At 39.2% G+C, this 22573-nt stretch overlaps 1 protein-coding gene across 7 annotated transcripts in view; it reads left to right on the top strand.

Moving 5' to 3' along the window:
• The window catches only part of smoc1 (SPARC related modular calcium binding 1), a 57748-nt gene that overhangs the window by 29163 nt on the left and 6012 nt on the right, over nt 1-22573 (top strand). For 3 of the 7 annotated variants that reach the window (XM_017690785.2, XM_017690782.2, XM_017690779.2), the window contains 7 exons: nt 1386-1475; nt 1574-1651; nt 8331-8523; nt 10269-10351; nt 12690-12795; nt 13101-13345; nt 14351-14399. In XM_017690785.2, coding sequence (XP_017546274.1) covers nt 1386-1475; nt 1574-1651; nt 8331-8523; nt 10269-10351; nt 12690-12795; nt 13101-13345; nt 14351-14399 — 844 coding nt within the window. Of the gene's footprint in view, nt 1-1385; nt 1476-1573; nt 1652-8330; nt 8524-10268; nt 10352-12689; nt 12796-13100; nt 13346-14350; nt 14420-22573 lie in introns of all 7 variants that reach the window. The other 4 variants (XM_017690786.2, XM_017690784.2, XM_017690783.2 and 1 more) reach the window with 2 other exon arrangements.

Genomic DNA, 22573 nt, shown 5'->3' with positions numbered 1-22573 from the left:
AAGAGGAGAACATTATAGCAATGTGGGGCTACTCTGCTAAAATTACTTATTATAGTACATTTTTAACTACAGAAACAAATGTTATATTATTCCGTTAATCTAGTTTGGGGGAAATATTCTCATTTTCTACATTTTTACGTATCAGTATGGACAGATATATACATAAAAAATACTGATCAGCCTCAGCCCACAAATACACTATCATTGAATCTTTAAAGCTGTACTACGTAAGTATTCTTTGTTACTATTGGAATAATAGCATTAAAGAGTCAGGAGGGAAAGAAACCATTAAAATTTGTTGTGTGTGTGTGATGCTGTGAGCCACCCTGAAACACTTAAAATGATAGTTTAAAAGTTGGGTTGGATTTTGCAGGACTTTCTCGGGCCACTTCATACATCCTTACATATTAACCTACATAAACAGACATAAGAAGAAGGTCCAACTTGATGTTTAGATATCAAAAATCAATGTCATACTGATGAAGATATGATGACAACAGTAGATATTTCATTAACATTCCCAGAAGATACGTCCTTCACATGAGTCTTCTTTGATTACATGCTCACATCAGATTCATCCCCTTGGGAAACGGGTCCAAAGCACAACCGACAATGATTTTTCCACACATCGCATGCAACTATACATTTCCACCTGAGAGGTCTCTAAATCCAGAGGGTGTACATAGTGTAGCTTATTTACAGTCTGTTCAATTCATTGAGGTACAATACATTTTGATGGTCTAATTATAGAAATGTAAGTGCTGTTGATTAAATCTGACTACTGCTATTGCCTTTGGTGATAGACTAGTTTAAAAAGTGTTTTTCACTGTGAGGTCCTCCAGTGGAGTGGCATGTTTAAGATGATATGATGATATTCTGTGACCCAACCTCCTATACCACCTGATCTTAGCATTAGCATGGCCGCTCCCTTGCCAGGGCTTGCATGTGCTTGATGGGGCCCAAAAGGAGAGAGGGCCGAATGCAATGCCTCATGTCTGGGTAAGTACAGTAGGACACTACAGCCATGATACAGCACATTTGCTATAGGTTTTAATGAAATGCTGAATTGAATCTGCATATAAAAGACAGAAAACTCTACCATAAGAGACTTACTCGCTTACAGGTTTAAACAAATGGTTTAACTGTGTGCTCCATTGTGTGTCTGTGTGAGTGTTTGAGTGAGTGAGTGAAGTACAATGAGTGTGTGAGAAAGGTGTAGTCTTGTATTGAACCATCTCTGTATCTTCTATCTATATATTCTCTCTTTCTGTACCTCCTATCCTATATCTCTCTCTCTGTTTTCTGTGCTCTTGGCCGGGCCATGTGCAAATCCCAACCATTCAACAGTTCTGGAGAGTAGATTGTATTAACCTCAATAATGGTAGTCTCTTTCCATTTCTTTCTGACTCTCAATCCAGATGACGGCTCCAAACCCACACCCACCATGGAGACCCATGTTCTCTCAGAGGGGGATGGTAAGTGCATCGCCCAAATAAGAATTAAAATACTAATGGTGGTAAATGATTTGGGCATTTGCTATGTGCTGTGTCTTTTGTTTTTCCTTTGGTTACAGAAATCACTGCCCCTACGCTGTGGATCAAGCAGCTGATTTACAAAGAGAAACAGAACAGCTCCAGCAGCAGAAGGCCAGGTACGAGTCCACACTTTGTTTCATCACTGTAATCACTTTAATCGTCACTATAGCCATGTTTAAACATTATTCTTCATTCTATCTTGTGAATATGCATCTTGCATATTGCCGCTGTCAGAACAAAATACGTGTCCAAAAAAGTAACTGTACAGGAGAAATAGTATGTAAATGCTATTAAAGTTTTTTTTAAATTATTTTTGCGATGTCACAAAAAAACATATTTGGCAGTTTATACAGCTTGTTCATGTTGAGATTGTAAGGAGAGTTTCAGCTGAGACTGCTTTCTGAATGAGGCCCAATAAAGGACAACTAATCAGAACAGAGATTGTTTACACACATCCTGACACATCCTGTTTAATTCTGTTGAATAAAGCTAGATAAAATATTATATATTAATCTTAATATATCATATGTTATAGACATTTTAAAAGATACAGCTGTTTTTGGTATAGAAAAACTATCATACACTGCAAAAAATAGTATCTTGTCAAGTTAAATGATCTTAAATCTAATCAATATATCAAACATTTCCTATTCCTGAGATGGTTGTGCACTTATGATAAGATTATCTAGCTTATTTTCAGATTTTTACTTGTTTTAGGTCATTTTATTAAGTGAAATTATATCACTATACTGGCTGGTTTCAAGCACATTTCTTAGAACAAGCCAACTTGTCTGCCAATACAGTGAGATAATTTTACTATAAGTCAGATCATCTTAAATTGAGCTTACAATAATCTCAACAAGAAAAAAATATTAGATTTCGTGACTATATTTAAGATTGTTTTAAACAGACAAAACAAGCAAAAATGTTGCAAATGGAGCAATTTTTCATTCTCGTTTTACTACAGATATGGATGGAGTTCAAGCCTTTGTTTGCTATTCATGTTGTATGACAAGCTCCTGCATGGACACGGCCATTTTAACAGCCAAAAGCAAATGCGCACACAAAAATGTTGTAAAAACTTAATATACCTTTAAACAAGACTACTTACCATGAATGCCCTAACTGTCGCCGCAGTAAACACTGTAGTCTGATATTGCTGGTGTATTGTGTGCAGATTTTAGTTAGTGTGAGTAAGCTGAAATGTACTGCTACACAGTGCCAGTATCGGTCACAGTAAAGCAAGTGTCTGCAGATCAAACTTTGCGCTGACACATTCACAGCCATGCAGCTCTGCTCGTATAGACATATTTCAAAGCATCTACATAATAGCACCCATGCCAAGACATTCAAGTGATGCTGATTGCGCAATGTTTTTGATTCAATATAAAACAAGTCCAGGAGTGTGAAACCTAACTCCACTTGGATTACGGCGCCTGTCTTTCGTGCAGCTTTCTTTGGTGTAATTTGTTTAGCCCTCTGTGTCTCCTCCACAATTTCCTTCAGATGAATATGGCACCCTCTGGGCATGCCTAGTCAGCTCCGCAGAGCTGGGGGAGTTTCATGCATGAGCAGGGAAAGTGTAGGAGAGGGGATTGAATTATGGAAGTGCAGGAGATGTGTGGGTTTCATGATTGAGAGCAGAGGTGCATGTGTGTGATTGTACTGCGTTTGCGTGTCTATAGTGTGTGTGTATGTGTGTGTGCGTGATTCCAGTAGCACATGAACAGACTGCTTGTTCTTAGACATGACGGTGGCATTGCTGCATGTGTTTATGGCTCAGTAGGTGGAGAGAAAGCCGAGATGTTTATTCCTCGCTCTGCCACAGAAAAAAAAAAAACATGAGCGAAAACAATGATTTGACAGTGGGCATTTTGTTCTGCAGGAAACAGTCAGAGACTGATTTGTACTGACAACTGTTTGGGATCCTGTTGAGCCTCCTCCTGCTTCTAATTAGCATCCAGTGTCCTGGGAGGACAAAGACAGTAAACCGTCAGCCCTCAGTTTGGGAATGTGCTGGTAGTTTTGGGTCAGGTTTATGCTCCAGAGCCCAGGGCCAAGAGGTGGTTCACACTTTGCCATTGTTTGGGTGATTTCTACCACTTACTTTGCAGACTTATTATTCAGCAACTGACTTATTCAGTAACTATTTTGAAACTTTTGTAAGATAAGTAGTTATGAAAGTGGAAAACTTTCTCTTCACAGATTTTTTCTCTTTTAGGTTTTGATCTGAAGATAGTTTTCTTTATTCCCATTCAACTGGGGTCATGTTAAATATGTTACCTTCATTCCCTCATATTTCCTTGTTGTAAAACCCTGTAGGAATACTCGTATTTCAGTTTTAAAATTTGGTTTAAAACAATAATGTAAGACCTTGAGAGACAGTCAGGACAGAGTTCCTGTGGAATATAGGTAGATACAGCCAAGTGATCTTTCCCATCAGAAGGCCTTACAGCTTTGATTGACAGTCAACATAATGAGATAATGAGGAAGTGACTGTGTAATCAACCAATCATGTTTTGATCATCCAATAGGAGGGACCAATTTTTGTGAGAATAAACATCACTCTAGGCCTTCTGGACATCCTAGATAGGTCACTGAGTCTGAATACAAACTGTAATCCAAGAAGGCTTCAGTTAGTTTAAAACAGAAGCAGATCTATTGAGGGCTCTTTGCTGAAAGTGTCAGTGTTAAACCAGTACATACAAGGTAATATACATATATATATATATACATACATATATATATATATATATATATATATATATATATATATATATATATATATATATACATACATATATATATATATATATATATATATATATATATATATATATATATATGTGTGTGTGTGTGTGTCAGTGTCTGTTACAAGCTATGTGTGTGTGTGTGTGTGTGTGTGTGTGTGTGTGTGTGTGTGTGTGTGTGTGTGTGTGTGTGTGTGTGTGTGTGCGCGTGTGTGTGTATATATTATATGTGCTGCTGCCAATATTGTCCAGGAGGCTCCTGCAGCAGCAAGGTTTTCCCGATAAACAAAAGGCAATTAAAAAAGTAAAAAGTGGAGAACATTGCAAAAGATGAAAAAAGGTACAACTCCAATGCCAATGAAGTTGGGACGTTGTGTAAAACATAAATAAAAACAGAATACGATGATTTGCAAATCCTTTTCAACCTATATTCAATTGAATTCACTACAAAGACAAGATATTTAATGTTCAAATGGATAAACTTTGTTGTTTTTTTGCAAATGTTCACTCATTTTGAATTTGATGCCTGTAACACGTTCCAAAGAAGTTGGGACAGGGGCATGTCTACCACTGTGTTACATCACCTTTCCTTTTAACAACACTCAGTAAGCATTTGGGAACTGAGGACACTAATTGTTGAAGCTTTGTAGGTGGAATACTTTTCCATTCTTGCTTGATGTACAACTTCAGTTGCTCAACAGTCCGGGGTGTCTGTTGTCGTATTTTGCGCTTCATAATGCGCCACACATTTTCAATGGGAGACAGGTCTGGACTGCAGGCAGGCCAGTCTAGTACCCGCACTCTTTTACTATGAAGCCACGCTGTTGTAACATGTGCAGAATGTGGCTTGGCATTGTCTTGCTGAAATAAGCAGGACGTCCCTGAAAAAGACGTTGCTTGGATGGCAGCATATGTTACTCCAAAACCTGTATGTACCTTTCAGCATTAATGGTGCCTTCACAGATGTGCAAGTTACCCATGCCATGGGCACTAACACAACCCCACACCATCAGAGATGCTGGCTTTTGAACTTTGCGCTGATAACAATCCGGACAGTCCTTTTCCTCTTTGGCCCGGAAGGCACAGCGTCCATGATTTCCAAAAACAATTTGAAATGTGGACTCGTCAGACCACAGGACACTTTTCCACTTTGCGTCAGTCCATCTCAGATGAGCTCGGGCCCAGAGAAGCCGGCGGCGTTTCTGGGTGTTGTTGATATATGGCTTTCGCTTTGCATGGCAGAGTTTTAACTTGCACTTGTAGATGGAGCAACGAACTGTGTTCACTGACAATGGTTTTCTGAAGTGTTCCTGAGCCCATGTGGTAATATCCATTACAGAATGATGTCGGTTTTTAATGCAGTGCTGCCTGAGGAATTGAAGGTCACAGGCATTCAATGTTGGTTTTCTGCCTTGTCGCTTACTTGCAGAGATTTCTCGAGATTCTCTGAATCTTTTGATGATATTATGGACTGTAGTTGATGAAATCCCTAAATTCCTTGCAATTGCATGTTAAGAAACGTTCTTAAACTGTTGGACTATTTGCTCACACAGTTGTTCACAAAGTGGTGAACCTCGCCCCATCCTTGCTTGTGAACGACTGAGCCTTTCAGGGATGCTCCCTTTATACCCAATCATGACACTCACCTGTTTCCAATTAACCTGTTCATCTGTTGAATGTTCCAAACAGGTTTTTTGAGCATTCCCCAACTTTCCCAGTCTTTTGTTGCCCCTGTCCCAACTTCTTTGGAATGTGTTACAGGCATCAAAAAACAACAAAGTTTATCCATTTGAATATTAAATATCTTGTCTTTGTAGTGTATTCAATTGAATATAGGTTGAAAAGGTTTTGCAAATCATCGTGTTCTGTTTTTATTTTTGTTTTACACAAAGTCGCAACTTCATTGGAATAGGGGTTGTATATATTATCCACACATCTATGAGCACCTCATGAGTCTAATCCAACTACCATCCCAAGCCTGCTTTAAGTATCCACAGAGCACTGGGACATGAGTAGAGTGACCATAGCTGAAAATGATTGAGAGGCTTGGAATGAGAGGCTTGGAGCATGCAAGCATATGTCTGAGAGTGACAGACACATAAAGAGATAGAAAGAGGAAAAGAAAGGAGAGAGAACACTATGTTTACAGGAGACTGATAAGTCTGAGCACTTCAGACTTCAGAGCTGTTTTGTTTGGCACCGATTTTCTGCAGGGATTCCGAAAGGAATCAGAAGGGTTTACAGACAGTTTGCTTTGTATCAACTAATCAGTTCAAGCCTGTAAACAGCAGAGACAAAGCATGAAGCAATGAGTTCTCACCTCAGCCGTCCTGTCCCTAATTATTTATTTGTACACTTTTGCACAGAGATCCTTTCAAAATCTTTTGTTCTGGCACCAAAATGGCAGAAAGTGAAGAAATAAATGAAGGACAGAAGGAGAAGAGTCATAGATGAAGTTTCACATGCACAGTGTGGAAAAAAAAGAAGAGAAGATTGAATTTTAACTGTCCAGCAATTTTTTTTCATTTCTGTGTATAAGAAAAACTATTTTCTTTTGGGAATCGCAGCTGCCTGGCGCCAGTATACCCCCACTATAATAAACACTGCTAAATAATTTGGATGTGAAGAGCCTTGGCCAGAAGCGAGAGCAGCTCAGAACACTTGAGCACAGAGCATGAGCTTTGACTCATGCTGGCGCTCCGATGGCAAATGCTTGCTGAAAACAGGTCCCCACACACACGCACACACACACGCCCCCACCTTCTTTTAGCCAGGTCCCACTTAAAACGCCCCAGGCCTGTTCCAGAGCATGCCAACACTGTCAGTGCCTGTACCAGAACTGTTTGCAAAGGACACAAAAGCAAAAACAACAGTATTTGGTTACAGCCAGTGAGGTTGTATATCATGCTTTTCATTTGAAAGCTCAGACAACCCTTGGCTTCTGCAGCCTTTGGCTGGACTGTGGCATGCTTTACCATTTAATCTCCCACAGTCCAGAGTCAGTCCCTTATCCCCCCTCTCTTTATCCGAGAAATTCTCCTAGCCACAACACAAACTCCAGGGAGTAACATGAGCTAGTACGACATGATTGGGGTCATTAGATTAGAATTGTTTTAGGGATTTGGGAATTGGTGAGTTAGTGTGTTTGTCAATGGATGTGGGGGATGATCTTGGATGTGCATGCTGTCTTTTTTTTTTTTTTGTACACACTACAGAAGCTTACATTTGTCTTATTGGTCCACCTGTTTGACAGCTTGAACCATGTGTTCTGTCACAAAGCCTCTGCAGAGGGGGAGAGCATTGCAGGGGAAAGTGATTCAGAGGGCTGTTGTTACAGCTTAATTCTCCATAAACATACTTGATTAAAAAGGACATGAATTAGGGGTGGTAAAAAGCCCTCTTCAGCATAGCACTAGCTGGATTAGCTGCAACGTGCTTGGCCCTACTATGATAAGTGAGTGATGCTCTAAATGGACTTCAATATAAATACAGATTTATGAGACAAGGCGTTAAAGTGTTTAAATGTACGATTCACAAGTGTCCGTTCCGTTAATAAATAAGGGGGAGCCGAAATGTTGTGTGAAGTGTCAGGGTTGGAGTAAGGTCAAAGATGCCTCTTGAGAGTGTTTCCATCACTGAGCTTCTGCCTGTCCTAATTTAAACAAGCACTTCCACTTTCCATCAAATGTTTTGTGTCAACAGTGGATTTCATCTGGCAGCTGTAATTTAGTCAATATGGGCTAGGCAATGGCTTTGTAGACTGTAATGAATACATACGTTTTGCGTATTCACAACTTGGTTGTAGGCCCTGTAATAAATTTGCATGTATGTGTATCGGTTTAATCTGTAATGTTCAGCACCCTGCTTCAACATCATACTTCTGTGTCCTGCATAGCTATATTTTAGATTTGGCCTTTTTGTCCTTTTTAACTACAGTTTCTCAAGTTCCTGTAATTTCTTTTTAATAGTACCATTCTGTTTCTGTTTCTCCAAGATCTGCCTCTGTCAGCACACTTTGGTTTGACTGTGTTTCTTGTGGTTCTAGAGAAAGTTCCCTCTTGTGACCAGGAGAGACAGAGTGCACTGGATGAGGCTCGAATCAACCCACGAGAGGCCATTTTCATTCCGGACTGTGGGCCTCTGGGCCTGTACAAGCCTGTCCAGTGCCACCAGTCCACTGGTTACTGCTGGTGCGTGTTGGTGGACACAGGACGGCCCATACCTGGAACCTCAGCCAGGTAAGCATAGGGTTTAAACATCATTTACAGTGCAGTAAATTATTATTCACTCCTTTGGCTTATTACTGTTATTATTATTATGATATTGCTAATTTTGAATAATTATTCACAAACTACTATGAAACTAATATACAATTAGAAGTAAAACTTTACTGAGGGAAATTTCTAAGGCTACAAAAGCCTATGACAACCAACATAAACCTACATTAGCATTTATAAAGACTTATTTACTCCTGTTGGAATAAGCCTTTATAAAATATTCATATAGGTATATGCCAGTTCTTATGAATGGCTTATGAATGCTGCCCCACAGTCATCCAATTATGGAGTTATGAGAGTGAGAAACTGAAATGTGGACCCACATGTGGGCTCTTAGGCTTTTAAGGGCCCATAACATGGAAAAAGGAATTTTCCTTCTTTCCTTGTGAGTTGATATAGTATATAAACACTGTTAAAGTGCCATTCACTACCCATTCAGTCCATATATTCAGTCTATAAACTGAAATCAAGATGCAATTAGTATGTTTCAAATTAATTGTTTTTGTGATGTCACAAAAACAAACATATCTACGTATATACACCTATTCATGTTAAGAAAATTAGCCCTTCTTGAAAGAGGCATAATACAGGACAGCCAATCAGAGCAGAGCTTAAAGGCACAACAACAAAAAGCCTTCTAAGAGATGATGATGACATTTTGATATATAAACCCATGTAAAACTCCTAAGCAGACCTCAAGGTTAAAGAAATTAAAACAAAATATTACAAAATATGTAGGATATGGGCTATTTTAGAAGTTTTTCACATGTCCATTACTTATTTTATATTTATTTGTACATTTTTATTTTTTCTACTCTTTGTTTCTACTATTTCTATTTCTTAAGTCTTTGTTGATTATAAAATATGAAAACGAATTTTATACAGATTGAATTAAAACAGGTTTTTATCAGTGTCCCAAAGAGAAATGCACAGTACATGCCTTTTCCCATGAGACTGACTGGAGCAAACACTACCTGAAGTGTGTTTTAAAAGGTTGCAGTTTAAATGTAGGCAAAGGTTTGCAGTTTGAATTCAGGCACCAAGCCGACCCCACCACTAGTGCTGAGAGTTTGAACTGACGGACAGATCTTTTAAAAGTTATTGCGTGGCTCTCTCATTACCCCAGATGTGAGACAAACTGCATTCTCATGCTTCAAACACTCATTTTTGGAACACAGTGAAGATTTTGAAGGAAAAAAAAACAAAAAACAAAGCAATCCCACTGATCGAACGGTGAGATGAAATACACATGTCCCGGCAAAGCTTCAATGCAAGTTATTACCGGCCGTGTTCACAAGGAACGCGCTCATTCACACTTCCCCCTTTCCAGAGAGGTGTTTGGAAATGATGTCTTTCTCTCTCTCCCTCTGTCAGCATTAATGATAGTGTAAAACTAAAGCAAACCAGGTTTTGCAAACCAAACTGAAGCTGTTCTTTTTTGCAGCTTCTCTTAAAAAGCCACTGATCTCTTGGTTTATAATGCTTTAAGTCTCACCAGTCTCAGTTTGCTTTCTCAGAATCAGTATAACAAGATTTAAAGGTTTGTGTTCTTATGATTTTGGCTTCTCTTGCCCTCCTGATTTCTCAGATTCCAGGATTTTGACATTAACATTGCATCTCTGTGGGATCAAAACTCCTCCAGGAGTGCTGAATCAAGCTCTTTCACTCTCTCTTTCTTTCTTTCACTCTCTCTCTCTCTCCCCCAGATATAAGAAGCCAGAATGTGACAGTGCAGCCCGGTCCCGGATGTCCGAGATGGAGGATCCATTCAGAGACAGAGACCTGACAGGTGAGCAGAGAAGCCTCGAAATACTCTCTGTAAACATGATTGATCGCCTCTCTTTATCCAGGCCCTCTTTTGGAATAGACAGCGATGTCTGTAGTCAAAGTCTTTTACAGCACTGTGCAAAAGTGATTTTGTTACACTAGATTGGATTTAATCCTTATACAAAATGTAACAAAAAACAATAAGTACATCAGAAAACACAAAAATGTTTTTTTAAATGATCATTTCATTCATTGAGAGAGAAAAAAAACAGTGTTGCAAGGCCTATATCAGCTGTGTATGAAAAAGTGATTGTTCCCTAAACTTAATATACCACCTTTAGTGCAACTTAACACTTCCTATAGCTGGACATTCCATGTTTGGTTCTATTACGTTCAACAAGGCTGGCAGTTATCATGGTTAGTTGGTTGATTGGGTAATTAAGGGGGCATTCATTATTTCATGCGACCAGTAGGTGGACAACTTTTTTTCCCATCAGTAATGAATTGATCAAGTAAAAGCTGTATTTTGGGTTTACCCAGGTGGTCTTTGTCTTATATTGCACAAGGTTTGAAGATCTGAAACAAGTGTGACAAATATACAGAAAAAAAAAATCAGGAGGGTGGCAAATACATGTTTCATGGCACTGAAACTTATTCATTCACATTCTCTAAATCCATAATGCTGCCTCAACCTTGTGCCTTTGGTATTAGATGCAGTGTAACAGTTTCTGAATAAGCATAAGCACAAATTTAGACCGGGGTTTAAGTTATAAACAGCTCACCATAGATTTAGGAAACATAAATCAAAGAAAGAACAGGAAATGACTAAATACATTCCTGTGCGTTCATCTGTTTGCCCAAAAAGGTCACAGAAATCTAGGATTTCTAGGCTTTGTTGGAACATTTTCTTGCCTTTGAAGAACTGGCGCATTGACAGTATTTAGAGATCATGTTGCTTAAGAAGAAGAGGAGAAAAGTCCAAACTTACTATTTTCTTTTGCATAAAGGCTTAAAAAAGTTCATCTGGCCTGAAGAATATTACTGGTGCTGGTTTTAATTGTGAACATCTGAATTCAGTAAGAACTTTCAGTATTTGTTTGTGCTCGGGAACATTGTTTGACAAAGAGTTATGAGATTATATATCCCATGTGTTGCCACCTCAAGGTGGTCTTCTTTTCAAGTGGAAGGCTTTCACAAGGTTCCCAACCCTTTTCACTGCTTTCTGTTGCTTTGCTTTAGTTGATCTACTCTCTCCCCTTCATTTAAAGTTTCATTGTAACCCCTCTTTAATTCCCCATCTGGTACATTTACAGAGTAAAACATGGCTCCTGACCGCGCAGCAGATGTGTGCCATGGTTTATGGCTCGTTGGACCAGTGGAGAGGGGCTACAGCAGGGGGGATCAAGTGGGGTGTCGCTGCCTGTGGGGGGCTGAGGGGAATTATTTTTACGTACTCTTGCTGATGCTCTGCCACTTCACAACTCTATGGTGTCATTCATACAGCATTGGGATTGGCACATTTCTAGTCATGAGAGTAGTTGCTTAAGGGCTGACTGTTGCAGAAAGTAAAATTATAAATGCAGCTTGAGTTCACATTCTGCACATCCACTATACTGTAAAAGCGACAGGAGTTTAAAATGTATAGGTTCAGTTCCACATGCTCTGATTTAACACCCAGGTTGAGAGGCAGTGAGGCGGTGCGTCACAGCTCTTGTCTTTGCACCACTGATGCTAATTGAATTCACCTGGCATGCCACAGGACCCCACTGCCCACACAGTGTCTTGGGCCTGCCGGTGGACAAACATAAAAAAAAAAAAAGAATGGAGAATGAGGAGGCAACTGTAAGGTAGAGAGCATGTCAGATTAAGCAAAAGAGACTGAGAGAGAGGTGACAATGTAAAACTAAATAACAAGCTTATTATATTCTCCTGTTTGAAGTTATGTTTTAATAGACACAATTAAGACGGAAACATTTGGACTGGTGGACTGCTGTTATGGCCCAGCATCTGGGGCTATTAAAGGCCGCTACCCAAGGTGTTTGGCAATGTATTGTAAAAGTTAACTGGGTGCTCGACGACCACTTATGTCACCTTGCACGTCTAGCTCTTTTGTACTTTATTGATACATGTGTATAGCTGCACTTTCCACACATATTTTAAGGGAAACAAGAAACACCATTGACATATAGATTTCTAGCATTTCAGCATGTAGAGGGAAAGAAAAAAAAATCACGCTCAGTGTTAAGCTGCACCAACTCAAGGCCATCATTTCTTACTGTGTTCAGAACAAACACATTTAGACATTTAGAGGCCTCAGGGTAAGCTTGCGGTCATTCATGTCCTTTGTTTAAATGTGACAGGCTGTCCAGAGGGAAAGAAGCTAGAATTCATAACCAGCTTGTTGGATGCCCTCACAACAGACATGGTACAGGCCATTAACTCGCCAACTCCCTCTGGTGGTGGGAGGTAAGAAGAGCCATCAACGCTTTGAAATCTTTTTTAAAACATGTAACGTTATAGTCAGTCTATCATGAGTCATTTGTTAACTTTATATGTGTATGACATAGTATTATGCAGTCTAAAACAACTATGAAATATGAATTTGCACACACTCTATTCACTGATGTCAAAAATGTTCAGAAATAATGGTTAGATAGTATTTTCTTTGCAGTCTGAGTAAATGGTTTACGTAACACATCTGAGTGACCCAACAGTTTATGTTTGTGTATATATCGCATGACTCGCCCTTACTCAGTACCTCTCATCTGCAGATTTGTGGAGCCTGACCCCAGCCACACGCTGGAGGAGCGGGTAGTGCACTGGTACTTCGCTCAGCTGGACAACAATGGTAGCCATGACATCAACAAAAAGGAGATGAAGCCCTTCAAGCGTTACGTGAAAAAGAAAGCCAAGCCCAAGCGATGTGCTCGCAAGTTCACAGATTACTGCGATCTCAATAAGGACAAGACCATCTCTCTGCAAGAGCTGAAAGGATGCCTTGGGGTCAATAAAGAAGGTGATGATTGTTGACGAAAGTATCTGTTGAATGAATAGATGTAACCTGTTACAATAAGGAGATTTGTGCAAATTATTTTTTAAATAAGAACATGGTGTCAGAAATACTGGACCATGCCTAAGTATTGTATGGAAGCAGAGAAAAGTGAACATTTACAAGGGCATCCCACCATAAAACTAGCATAATAAGAAGTAATTTGTTATGTTATGTAATAATCTGCAGCACAGCATCACTACAATCCCCAGCATGCATTATTATAACATTATAACCAATGGGAAACTCTCCACTGCAATAAAGAAAGAATGCTACTGATGTAACAGCTAATAAACACTAATGTGGTATTAGGCTTCCCAGCTGTAGCATCTGGTTTCCTTCTGCATTAGGCAACTAGCAGAAAAAAAAAATTCAAAAATGAAAATTAAAAGCCTTTCTCCTGAAAATCCACTCTGACATGGTTGTAGTTTTTTTTTTTTTTTTAATTAATAAATCTGGCCTTCAATATACAGCATTAGGGGAGGTAAGTAGCTGTATTTACAGATGAAGCAATGATCACATTTTTATTTTGGCCACCAGTGCCCCTCTAAGTAAACATGGAAATTGATTAATGGACAGCTCTACCACTCATAGAACATCATTTCAGCATCACTAGAAAACAAAAGTAGTCACATAAGGCGCCAGTTAAAACTTGGTGCTCTCTGCCAGTTAATGCTTCATAATGTAGGGTAAGGAAAGGAAACTGGAAAAGAAAGTCTCTCGAGGTTTCCTGGGCCCTTAACAGTGACTAGAGCCCAGGAGTGAAATCCTTGCACACTGGCATCTTTGTATGAACATTTTCATCTCAGTAGTGGAAAACATCACTCATGGAAAAGGTCTTGATAGTAAGAGGACCTGTCTGGGAAAAAAAATGCTCCTTCATAATTCTTCCAGGCAGAGTGTATGTGTGTATGTGCATCTGTTTTCTGTGTGTTGCATAGGCTAATTCACATGTCTATCTGCTTCCTGCAGGTACTACAACAAGCAGCAACACCAGCAGCACCAGCAGTCAGGGGACAAGGCAAGGGACGAATTTGTTCAGTAAGGCCTCACTAATCGCTTTTACTAACATGCTTCAGCTGCTGCAGATGGCCCCATATATAATTCATTAACATTCTCAATCACTTGTAAGTAATGTTATTCCTCACTGAGGTAATAGTGTGTAGCCACTTTATTAGGTACACTAGTTGCTAGTAAAAAGTTGGACCCCCTTTTGCCTTCAGAACTGCCTTAATTCTTCATGGCAGACTTTCAACAATGTGTTGGAAAAATTCTTCAGATATTTTGTTTATTTTTTTGAGTTACTGTTGCCTTTCTATCATTTCGAACCAGTCTGCCCGTTCTCCTCTGACCTCTCACATCAACAAGGCATTTTCGTTCACACAACTGACCGCTCACTGGATATTTCCTCTTTTTCTGACCGTTCTCTGTAAACCCTAGAGATGGTTGGGTGTGAAAATCCCAGTAGATCAGCAGTTTCTGAAATACTCAGACCAGCCCGTCTGGCACCAACAACCACGCCACGTTCAAACTCGCTTAAATCACCTTTCTTCCCCATTCTGATGCTCGGTCTGCACTTCAGCAAGTTGTCTTGACCACCTCTACATGCCTAAATGCATTGAGTTGTGGCCATGTGATTGGCTGATTAGCTATTTGTGTTAACAAGCAATTGAACAGGTGTACCTAATAATGGTGAGTGTATATTCCAATGGGGGGCCTCTTCAATATATCAGCTTATGAGAGTCACCTACAATATTATCGCTATCGGCCAATAAAATTGCAGTTAAATAGCACCTCTTTTTGGTTACAGAAACACCAAGATACCAACTCTCACTCTCCTCTCACACTCTGTTTAAGCAAATTATAAAAATAAAGGCTGAACTGGTGAATCTGAACACATATTATGAAAAAATGTAAAATGCAAATCTAACCTTAGACCCTGATGATCAAGGTATCGACCCCTGGGCCCCAACTGGCTACGTTTTTTGTTGGTCAACGGATGTATATGATATCACAATAGGTCACATGAGAGCTGTGCAGCACCATGATGGCTACATACACAACAGTGGTGCTGAACACGTCACCACTATAAATTGACGTTTTTTCCCCAATCCAGACAAAACAATTACAGACACATGTAACAAGTAGACTCGCAGTTTGCAGATGACTGCCGACAACAGCGCAACAACATTTTAATAATTACATTTTATTTGATAAGCACCTTTCAAGACACTCAAGGACACTGTACAATAAAAATTACAAAGATAAAAATGAACTTAAAAAGAATTAAAAAAATAACAATAGCATAGAAATATATAAAAGCAACACACATCATTTACAAAAATCACAGTACTGGTTCACCCAAAAGCCATCTGGAAAGGTGGGATTTAAGACTAGCTTTGAACGTAGCCAGGGTCAAACAAGCACGCAACTGTTCCACAGCTTGGAGCCAGCAGCACATTTTGCATTTGGTTTTGAAAATGATCGTTCTCTACTCTATTGGGGTATCAGGTCTTGCATTTACAGGTCTCCCAGGCACATCTTTTGAACATCTAGAGCTTCAAATTTAAAGTACATTCACAGAGAAGCTAAATCACTGCTAAATATGAGAAACTGATGAAACCCCCCCCACCGATGAGTGTCCGATATTATCCGAATGTATAGCTCCCTAAAATCAGTATTGGCATCGGCTATGAAGTTTTCATATCGCTCAAGCCCTCATTCCAGTGCTTAACTGAGCAGAGAAGTGTGTGTGCGTATGTGAATGTTGTGAGCAATTATTTACATATTTTGATGTGTCATAGTAAAGACGCTGTTTAGATTATGTTGTGACTGTTTGTGCAACCAAAAGAGTGATTAATAATTGACCCTTTGCTAAGCATAGAATCAAAAATGTAGACAAACACAAAATGACGTGAGGGTGAGCAGTGCAGTTGAGCAATTCATTAAAGGCCCAGACTTTGTTGAGCAGTGAAGTAGTGAAACTGTGTTAGACAGGATTCTGCTGCTGATGAATGAATAGATCATGCCCTCAGTTGACCTGACCAGGTTGGCAGGCCCAAGGAGGATGCATCATGCTTTTGACTTTTAAGATGCCTTAAACACTCTACAACAAAATAATTTCTGGCTGTGGTGTAAGAAAAACTTCCATGGTTTGTATTGGATTAAAACCTGCTCGTGTTCATAGCGGCGCACTTTTCTCTGCACAGTTCATTTGTCCTGCCTCATAGATAAGAAATGACAGACCGTTAGAGTGTCAGTAAAATGTTTCCACCATCAGAAATCCAAAATCATGAGGATGTAATTAAAGAAAAAAAAAAACTACTCACAGTTGTGATTTGATATGCTTTTCTTTCTGTCTTTTCTGTCTTCTCTCTCTCTCAATCCTGAAATTACTCTTGGCCTGGTATTCAGAGGGCTTCTCTGAGTAAGAGTGCTGATCTAGGAACTGATTTCTCTCCTCTTTACTGTGACTCTACTGGCAGGAACAGACCCTAGATCAGCTCTCCTGCTCTGAGATGCTTCATGAATTCAGGCCTTAATGTCTCCAAGACTTCAACATCAATACAGTGCTGAGAGCTCACACTGAGTCCACCCTTAAAAACAGGGGCTAAGGGGCTAAGGGGCTAAGAAATGTTCTTTGGTGCGATGTCATAAAAGAGGGCCTTGTTGTTTAATTTGAGGTGGTCATTTATGTATTTATTTATTTAAAACAAAGCATCTAACATTTTGTAACATCAGACAATAATATATAGCAACTTACTCATTATACAATAGCTCATTAATGACTGTTAATAACTATACAGAAGTTACATATCATCGCTGTCATGTAATAATCTCATTGTTTTTCATTTCATTTCATTTTACACATCCCTTTTTTCTTTTTGCATAGTTCAAAACTCTGGTCAGTCTTCACAGTGTGTAAAAATTGGTGATGAATGGACCAAAAGAAATTTGATTTATCTATAGAAAATATTTATTTATTTATAGAAAATTACTTTGTTATATTGACTTCCATTACAACTTACAAAGAAAACGCTTTTTTGCAAAGTAGAATCCAAATCATTAGTTTGTAGTTATAGGTTAGTTATTTGATATTCATAATTCAAAAATGATGTAATGAAGTATTAAGCATTGTCAGTTGCATATAAACATTTTCCTTGACACTTAATTATCCATTACTAAGTGGATAATATATACCTTTTATATCATTCATAATCATTAATTGGACTCCTATTTTAAAGCTGCAACTTTACAATGTGTTGATGAAGATGTATAATACTAGTTATTACACATACTTAAAATTAATTTTTGGAAAGCATTTTCAGTCCTTTAGTTATTTGAATGAAAGTGAATGGTTAATAATTCTACTGGTAGCACAAGTTGTTGCATTTTATCATCAATATTCATTAACAATTAGATAATGATCAATTTACTATTTATAGGGGCCTTTTTAAAACATTACCAAAAGGTTCTTTAATGCTTTGTTCATAGCATCACTCCAAAGAACCATTTTTACCACCTTAGTTTTAAGACAGAGGAGTGAATGTTCATCACCGTAAGGGAGGTTTACAGTTTAGATATCTTCTTTTTTTAATGATCTGAAGATAAACATTTCATTTTTCTCACTGTCCAGAATAATAATGTAAATAAGAAGCCACTATATGTTCTTTTCTTTTCATATCATATGAGAGTCTAGTTTTCTCAAGCTGACTATCTTGTTCATACTTAGGCTGTTAGTGTGTGATGACAGGCAATCAGCCCACAGCACGCCCCTCTCCTTCTCTCTCTGGTGGGATTCCCTTGTTATTTGTCGCGTCGCGGCTGTTTACCCTGGCCTGTGGGCCGTGTTGGGCCAGTGGAGGCCCTGCAGAGGCCCGCCGAAGAATGAGCTCATGTGTTTACACTGGCGCTGCCCACTTCAAGCTGAAAAACAGTGGCTGGGAGTGGGCATAACGTCAGGCCCGGCGCACCAGAGGTAGCACTGCCAGGATAAACATCAGGCTTGTTCGGGGAGCTGAGGGGGCTTCTTCTGCCCCCAGCTAAAGGGTTTGCTTTAGACCCCCCCTGCACAGACAACCCTCCCCCCTAAATTGAGCCAGGCTTCTTCTAAAAGACAGTTTTATGTCATGTCACTGGGGCACGCAGTGAATTTAAAATTGATGAGCGTAGATGGGGTTTGGGAATAATCCCTGCCAAAACATCTAAAACAATGATGGAAGCCAATAGACATTTCCTGAACTTATCTGGCAGCAGCTGAATTTGACAATGAATATATCACAAGACATTACTCATCCAAAGCACACACTTTTGTTGTGTTTCTGAGCACGGCAAGGAAGTCGGTTTAAATCATTACTGTGGATAAAAAATAGCACCAAACTCCACAGTGCAGATACATTTTTACAGCTTCATGTCTCACGCCCAAGATATGCAATCAGTAGATGATTTCTTAGCTCAGAAGGGTCAAGGAGGCTCCTTTCTGTACATGTAAAAGCAAAGGACACCTTTTACCTTGGGTGAGTGTTTTTTTTTTTTTTTTTTTTTACACAGTCATGTCAGACTGAACTTATTTTAGGAATTATCTCCATTTTTATCATTTTTCAGGTTTTGACATAATATGAAAATACTTGTTGCTCTTTTCATCATGTAACTTTCACATAATGTATGCACTAAAAGAAACAGCCCACAATTACTTGGAAAAAATTCTGGTTCCATTGACTTACATTAAAAGTCAAGTAGGCTTTTTCCTCCTCCTGTAAAGTTACCATTTTGGAGATATGAGGTTTTGTTCCAACAAGAGCGACATATGTATAAAAGGGAGTTTGGCTAATCAAAGTTTAAAGAGTACTACACAGAAAGCTTATATAACTATGCAAAAATTTGAGGCTATGCTTCATTTATTTAATTTCTAGTCAAAACAGTCATTAAGTATCTAACAGATAATTACAGAGTTTGGCTGGGTCCACCCTTTATTACATATTCCAATCTTTTCAGTAACTTGCTTTCAGTTTTAAACAGAAATTTGCAGTTATATTTTTCCATATTGCCAAAGTTCAGTCTTCAAAGTTGGTTGCATTTTCTACTTGTCATGATACAAATAATCCTGATTTCAAATTTTGACTCATCAGTCCACAAAACCTTACTCAACTTAGATGTCCAGTTTTGATGTTACATGGCCTTTCAGACTCATAGTGTTGAGTTGTCTTCTTACAGTGGAAGGATGGACAAAAACACCTGTGGATTTTTTCAGATCTGAAGCAAGAGTGGAGCTTGATTTTCTCCCCTCTCTCAAAGATGAGAACTCTAAGTACTGTTTATCTGATGGTGACTGTTTTGGTGGTCTGCCAGATCTTGCACATTGTTAAGAGTATAATTTTTTCAATATATTTAAAATGTTTTTGAACCTCCTGTTTTTCCATTTATTTTTCTTAGATTTTCCTCTTCCTTATGCAAGTTTATAAGCTTATATCTAATCTGTACAGAAATATTTCCTGAAAAATGAATAACATAATGGCTGTTTTGAATGGAAATTAAATAAAGTAAGGGTGGTCTCTGACTTTTACACAGGTACTGTACGTTCTTGTATATGCAATCTTGTCATAATGTGTCAGGGTAACAAACTTATGGGACAATTTGGACAAAATGTCAGCTCATCATCTCTGTAAGACTTTGCATTCTTCTAACTGTGCAGAAACCCAGACCACTAAATGCATTAATTATTATCCTCCAGTGGGACAGCTTAACTTTTATGTCTTAGTGGAAATTAGGAGGGCTGTTAAACAAGGGTGGCCAACCCTTCCAGACCATTTGTTTTGGGAGTTACACCCCCCCTCACCCTCCTCCTCTCTCTCTCTGTTTCTGTAGCTCTCTCTCTCTCTGAGTCATCTGCACATTTCTCTACACATTGTACAGTTTCTGCAGGTGCATTCTTTCTACTGTTTGGGAGTTTAACAAAGTTAACAACAAAAATTCTGGAAACGCATAGACTGTGCTCTAATGAAAAGCCTTTACATCACTTTATACATCATCAAAAGTATCACCAAAATCAGAGGACAATGCTGACCTTATTACTTTTATTGAGCTAGAGACATTAAGTATTTTGGGAGTGTGTGTGAACGAAGAAAGAGGGCGAGTAGCAGAGGGAGTGAGCGTATGTACCTGTAAGAGAGAGACAGAGTCTGGCTTCTGGTCATTAGCCTCATGAAAGAGAAGCTTTATGCATCAGGTAGCCCAAAGGCTTCAGAGACACTGATGCACTTGCTTGGTAGCAATTGCCTCACAGACTTTTTTCTGTTAATTGTGAGTGACATCATGGTGATGTATGCTGCAGAGTTATGAAAATGAAGTGGCCTGCTTGCTGAAATGTCTTGCCTGAAATATTCAGCAATTTGTGAGAGGAAATCTCACTTTATATCTATAGTTCTTGTTACTGCATTGTACAGTTGTACGGAAAAAAATGTACCCTAATCAAATTGTATGTTTTGCTGATTTTCTATGTAAAAATGGTAACACATCCTTTCCAAGGAACAGTCCTAAATATGGCAACACCATCCAACATTTCTTAGTTTAATTTACTGCCAAGGCTGTTCTCATTGCAGATAATTCTTTGAACTTTTGCCAGAATTTTTCCTTTGCTTGTTGGACGAAGTAGCATTTAGAGACACTTGTCATTGGCTGAGACATGTGTCAATCACATTTTAGCAAAGTCAGTTGTTTCTGAAAAAAATATCAAATCATTCTAAGGTCAAAGATTTACATCTTTAAATCAAATTATATTTTTTTTATTTTCTAATTAAACTCTATTAAAAATGCATAATTAAAAATGATGCTTGTGATTTGCCACTATATTCTTTCTGATATTTGTTCAGACTGCCAGCCCAAATGTGACTTTTGGCATATCCAGGTTTTATTCACATTGATTTTTGATAGTTTGGACAGGAAAACACAGCATGAAATCCAATTTTTATAAATCAGATTCAAACCACATTTGGAGATGGTTTCACAGACGCATCTCAGTTTGGCTACTCTGGCAGTTCAAATCAGATTTCAACGTATCACTCACAATGTGGCAAACTGAATGATGTCAAAACGAATCAGAGTGACAGAAGTGCTAAGATTCAAGATGAGCGCCAAAGATTCCTGCTTATGCCAGAGAATTTTGGAGAGCTTGGAGTACGCAATGATGCTTCTCCATCTCTCCTGCATTTGAAATCCATATCACCAGCATAGCTTCATAGTTGCTCAGGCCTACGTTGTTAAACACAGCAGCCCATGCAGGTTGGAGATGTCTGGACACACAAATCTGCAATAACAGTGCAGACACCTGTCTCAAAGCACATTTGATTTGCCCACAGTCTGAACATAGCCTTTGTGCTGTTCCATTTAAAGATATTGGAAGAATATGATGACCATAGGGCTCTGGAGCTTTAGTGTCACTGATCCTTGCTCTTACACTGGTCTGCAGTGTCTGTTCCCGGCCTTTGGCCTGCGCTGGACTCTAATCAGAGATCAGCAGTCAGGTGAGGCTGCTCTTAGGCACACTGGATCTGGTTTCTGCGCTTTATCAGATGAGGGGCCGGGGTGTCCGGGGAGAAGCTTTGTGTCCTTAATGGCACAGTCATTTCACCACTTTACCCCGCTGAATGAGAAGAGGCCAAAGTGGACTGCTTTGCTGGAGCCTCTTAATTGCTAGAAGGGAACGAGCTATAGAGGATACTGAGTGCACTCAAACAGAGACCTCAGAGGATCCTCGGAGCGAGTGGACAAATGAGACACTCTCAGATTCTCTCTGAAAGCTTCTAAAGGCCATCACACTAAATAATGGACATAAAAGTCAGGTTATCTCATGACGACGCAAATATATAGTTGTGTTTGATGGCACTGTCTGTTGCGATACATCTACAAAGCATCTACATTTCAGCTAAGGTAGTTGTAAGCAGTAAATTTGGTGGGTGTAATAAAACACAAACATACCAGGATCTGACTGGGAGCACACCTGCATCACCCCCGCCCCCAGAAACCTGCTGTTAACCTTCCTTTCTTCTACACACACACACATAGACGTAGACATCTGATGGGCTCTCTTGGGCTAAAGACCCCTCTACCCTGCAGGCCCTTCCCCCATGGGCTATGTTTTGTGAGGGGGCTTGACTCTCCTACTCCCATCTGCAAGCAATCTGGGCTCCCTACCTATCT

Source organism: Pygocentrus nattereri, chromosome 10 (genome assembly GCF_015220715.1).
Source record: "Pygocentrus nattereri isolate fPygNat1 chromosome 10, fPygNat1.pri, whole genome shotgun sequence".
Classification (NCBI taxonomy): domain Eukaryota; kingdom Metazoa; phylum Chordata; class Actinopteri; order Characiformes; family Serrasalmidae; genus Pygocentrus; species Pygocentrus nattereri.
This window is presented reverse-complemented; position numbering and strand designations above follow the sequence as displayed.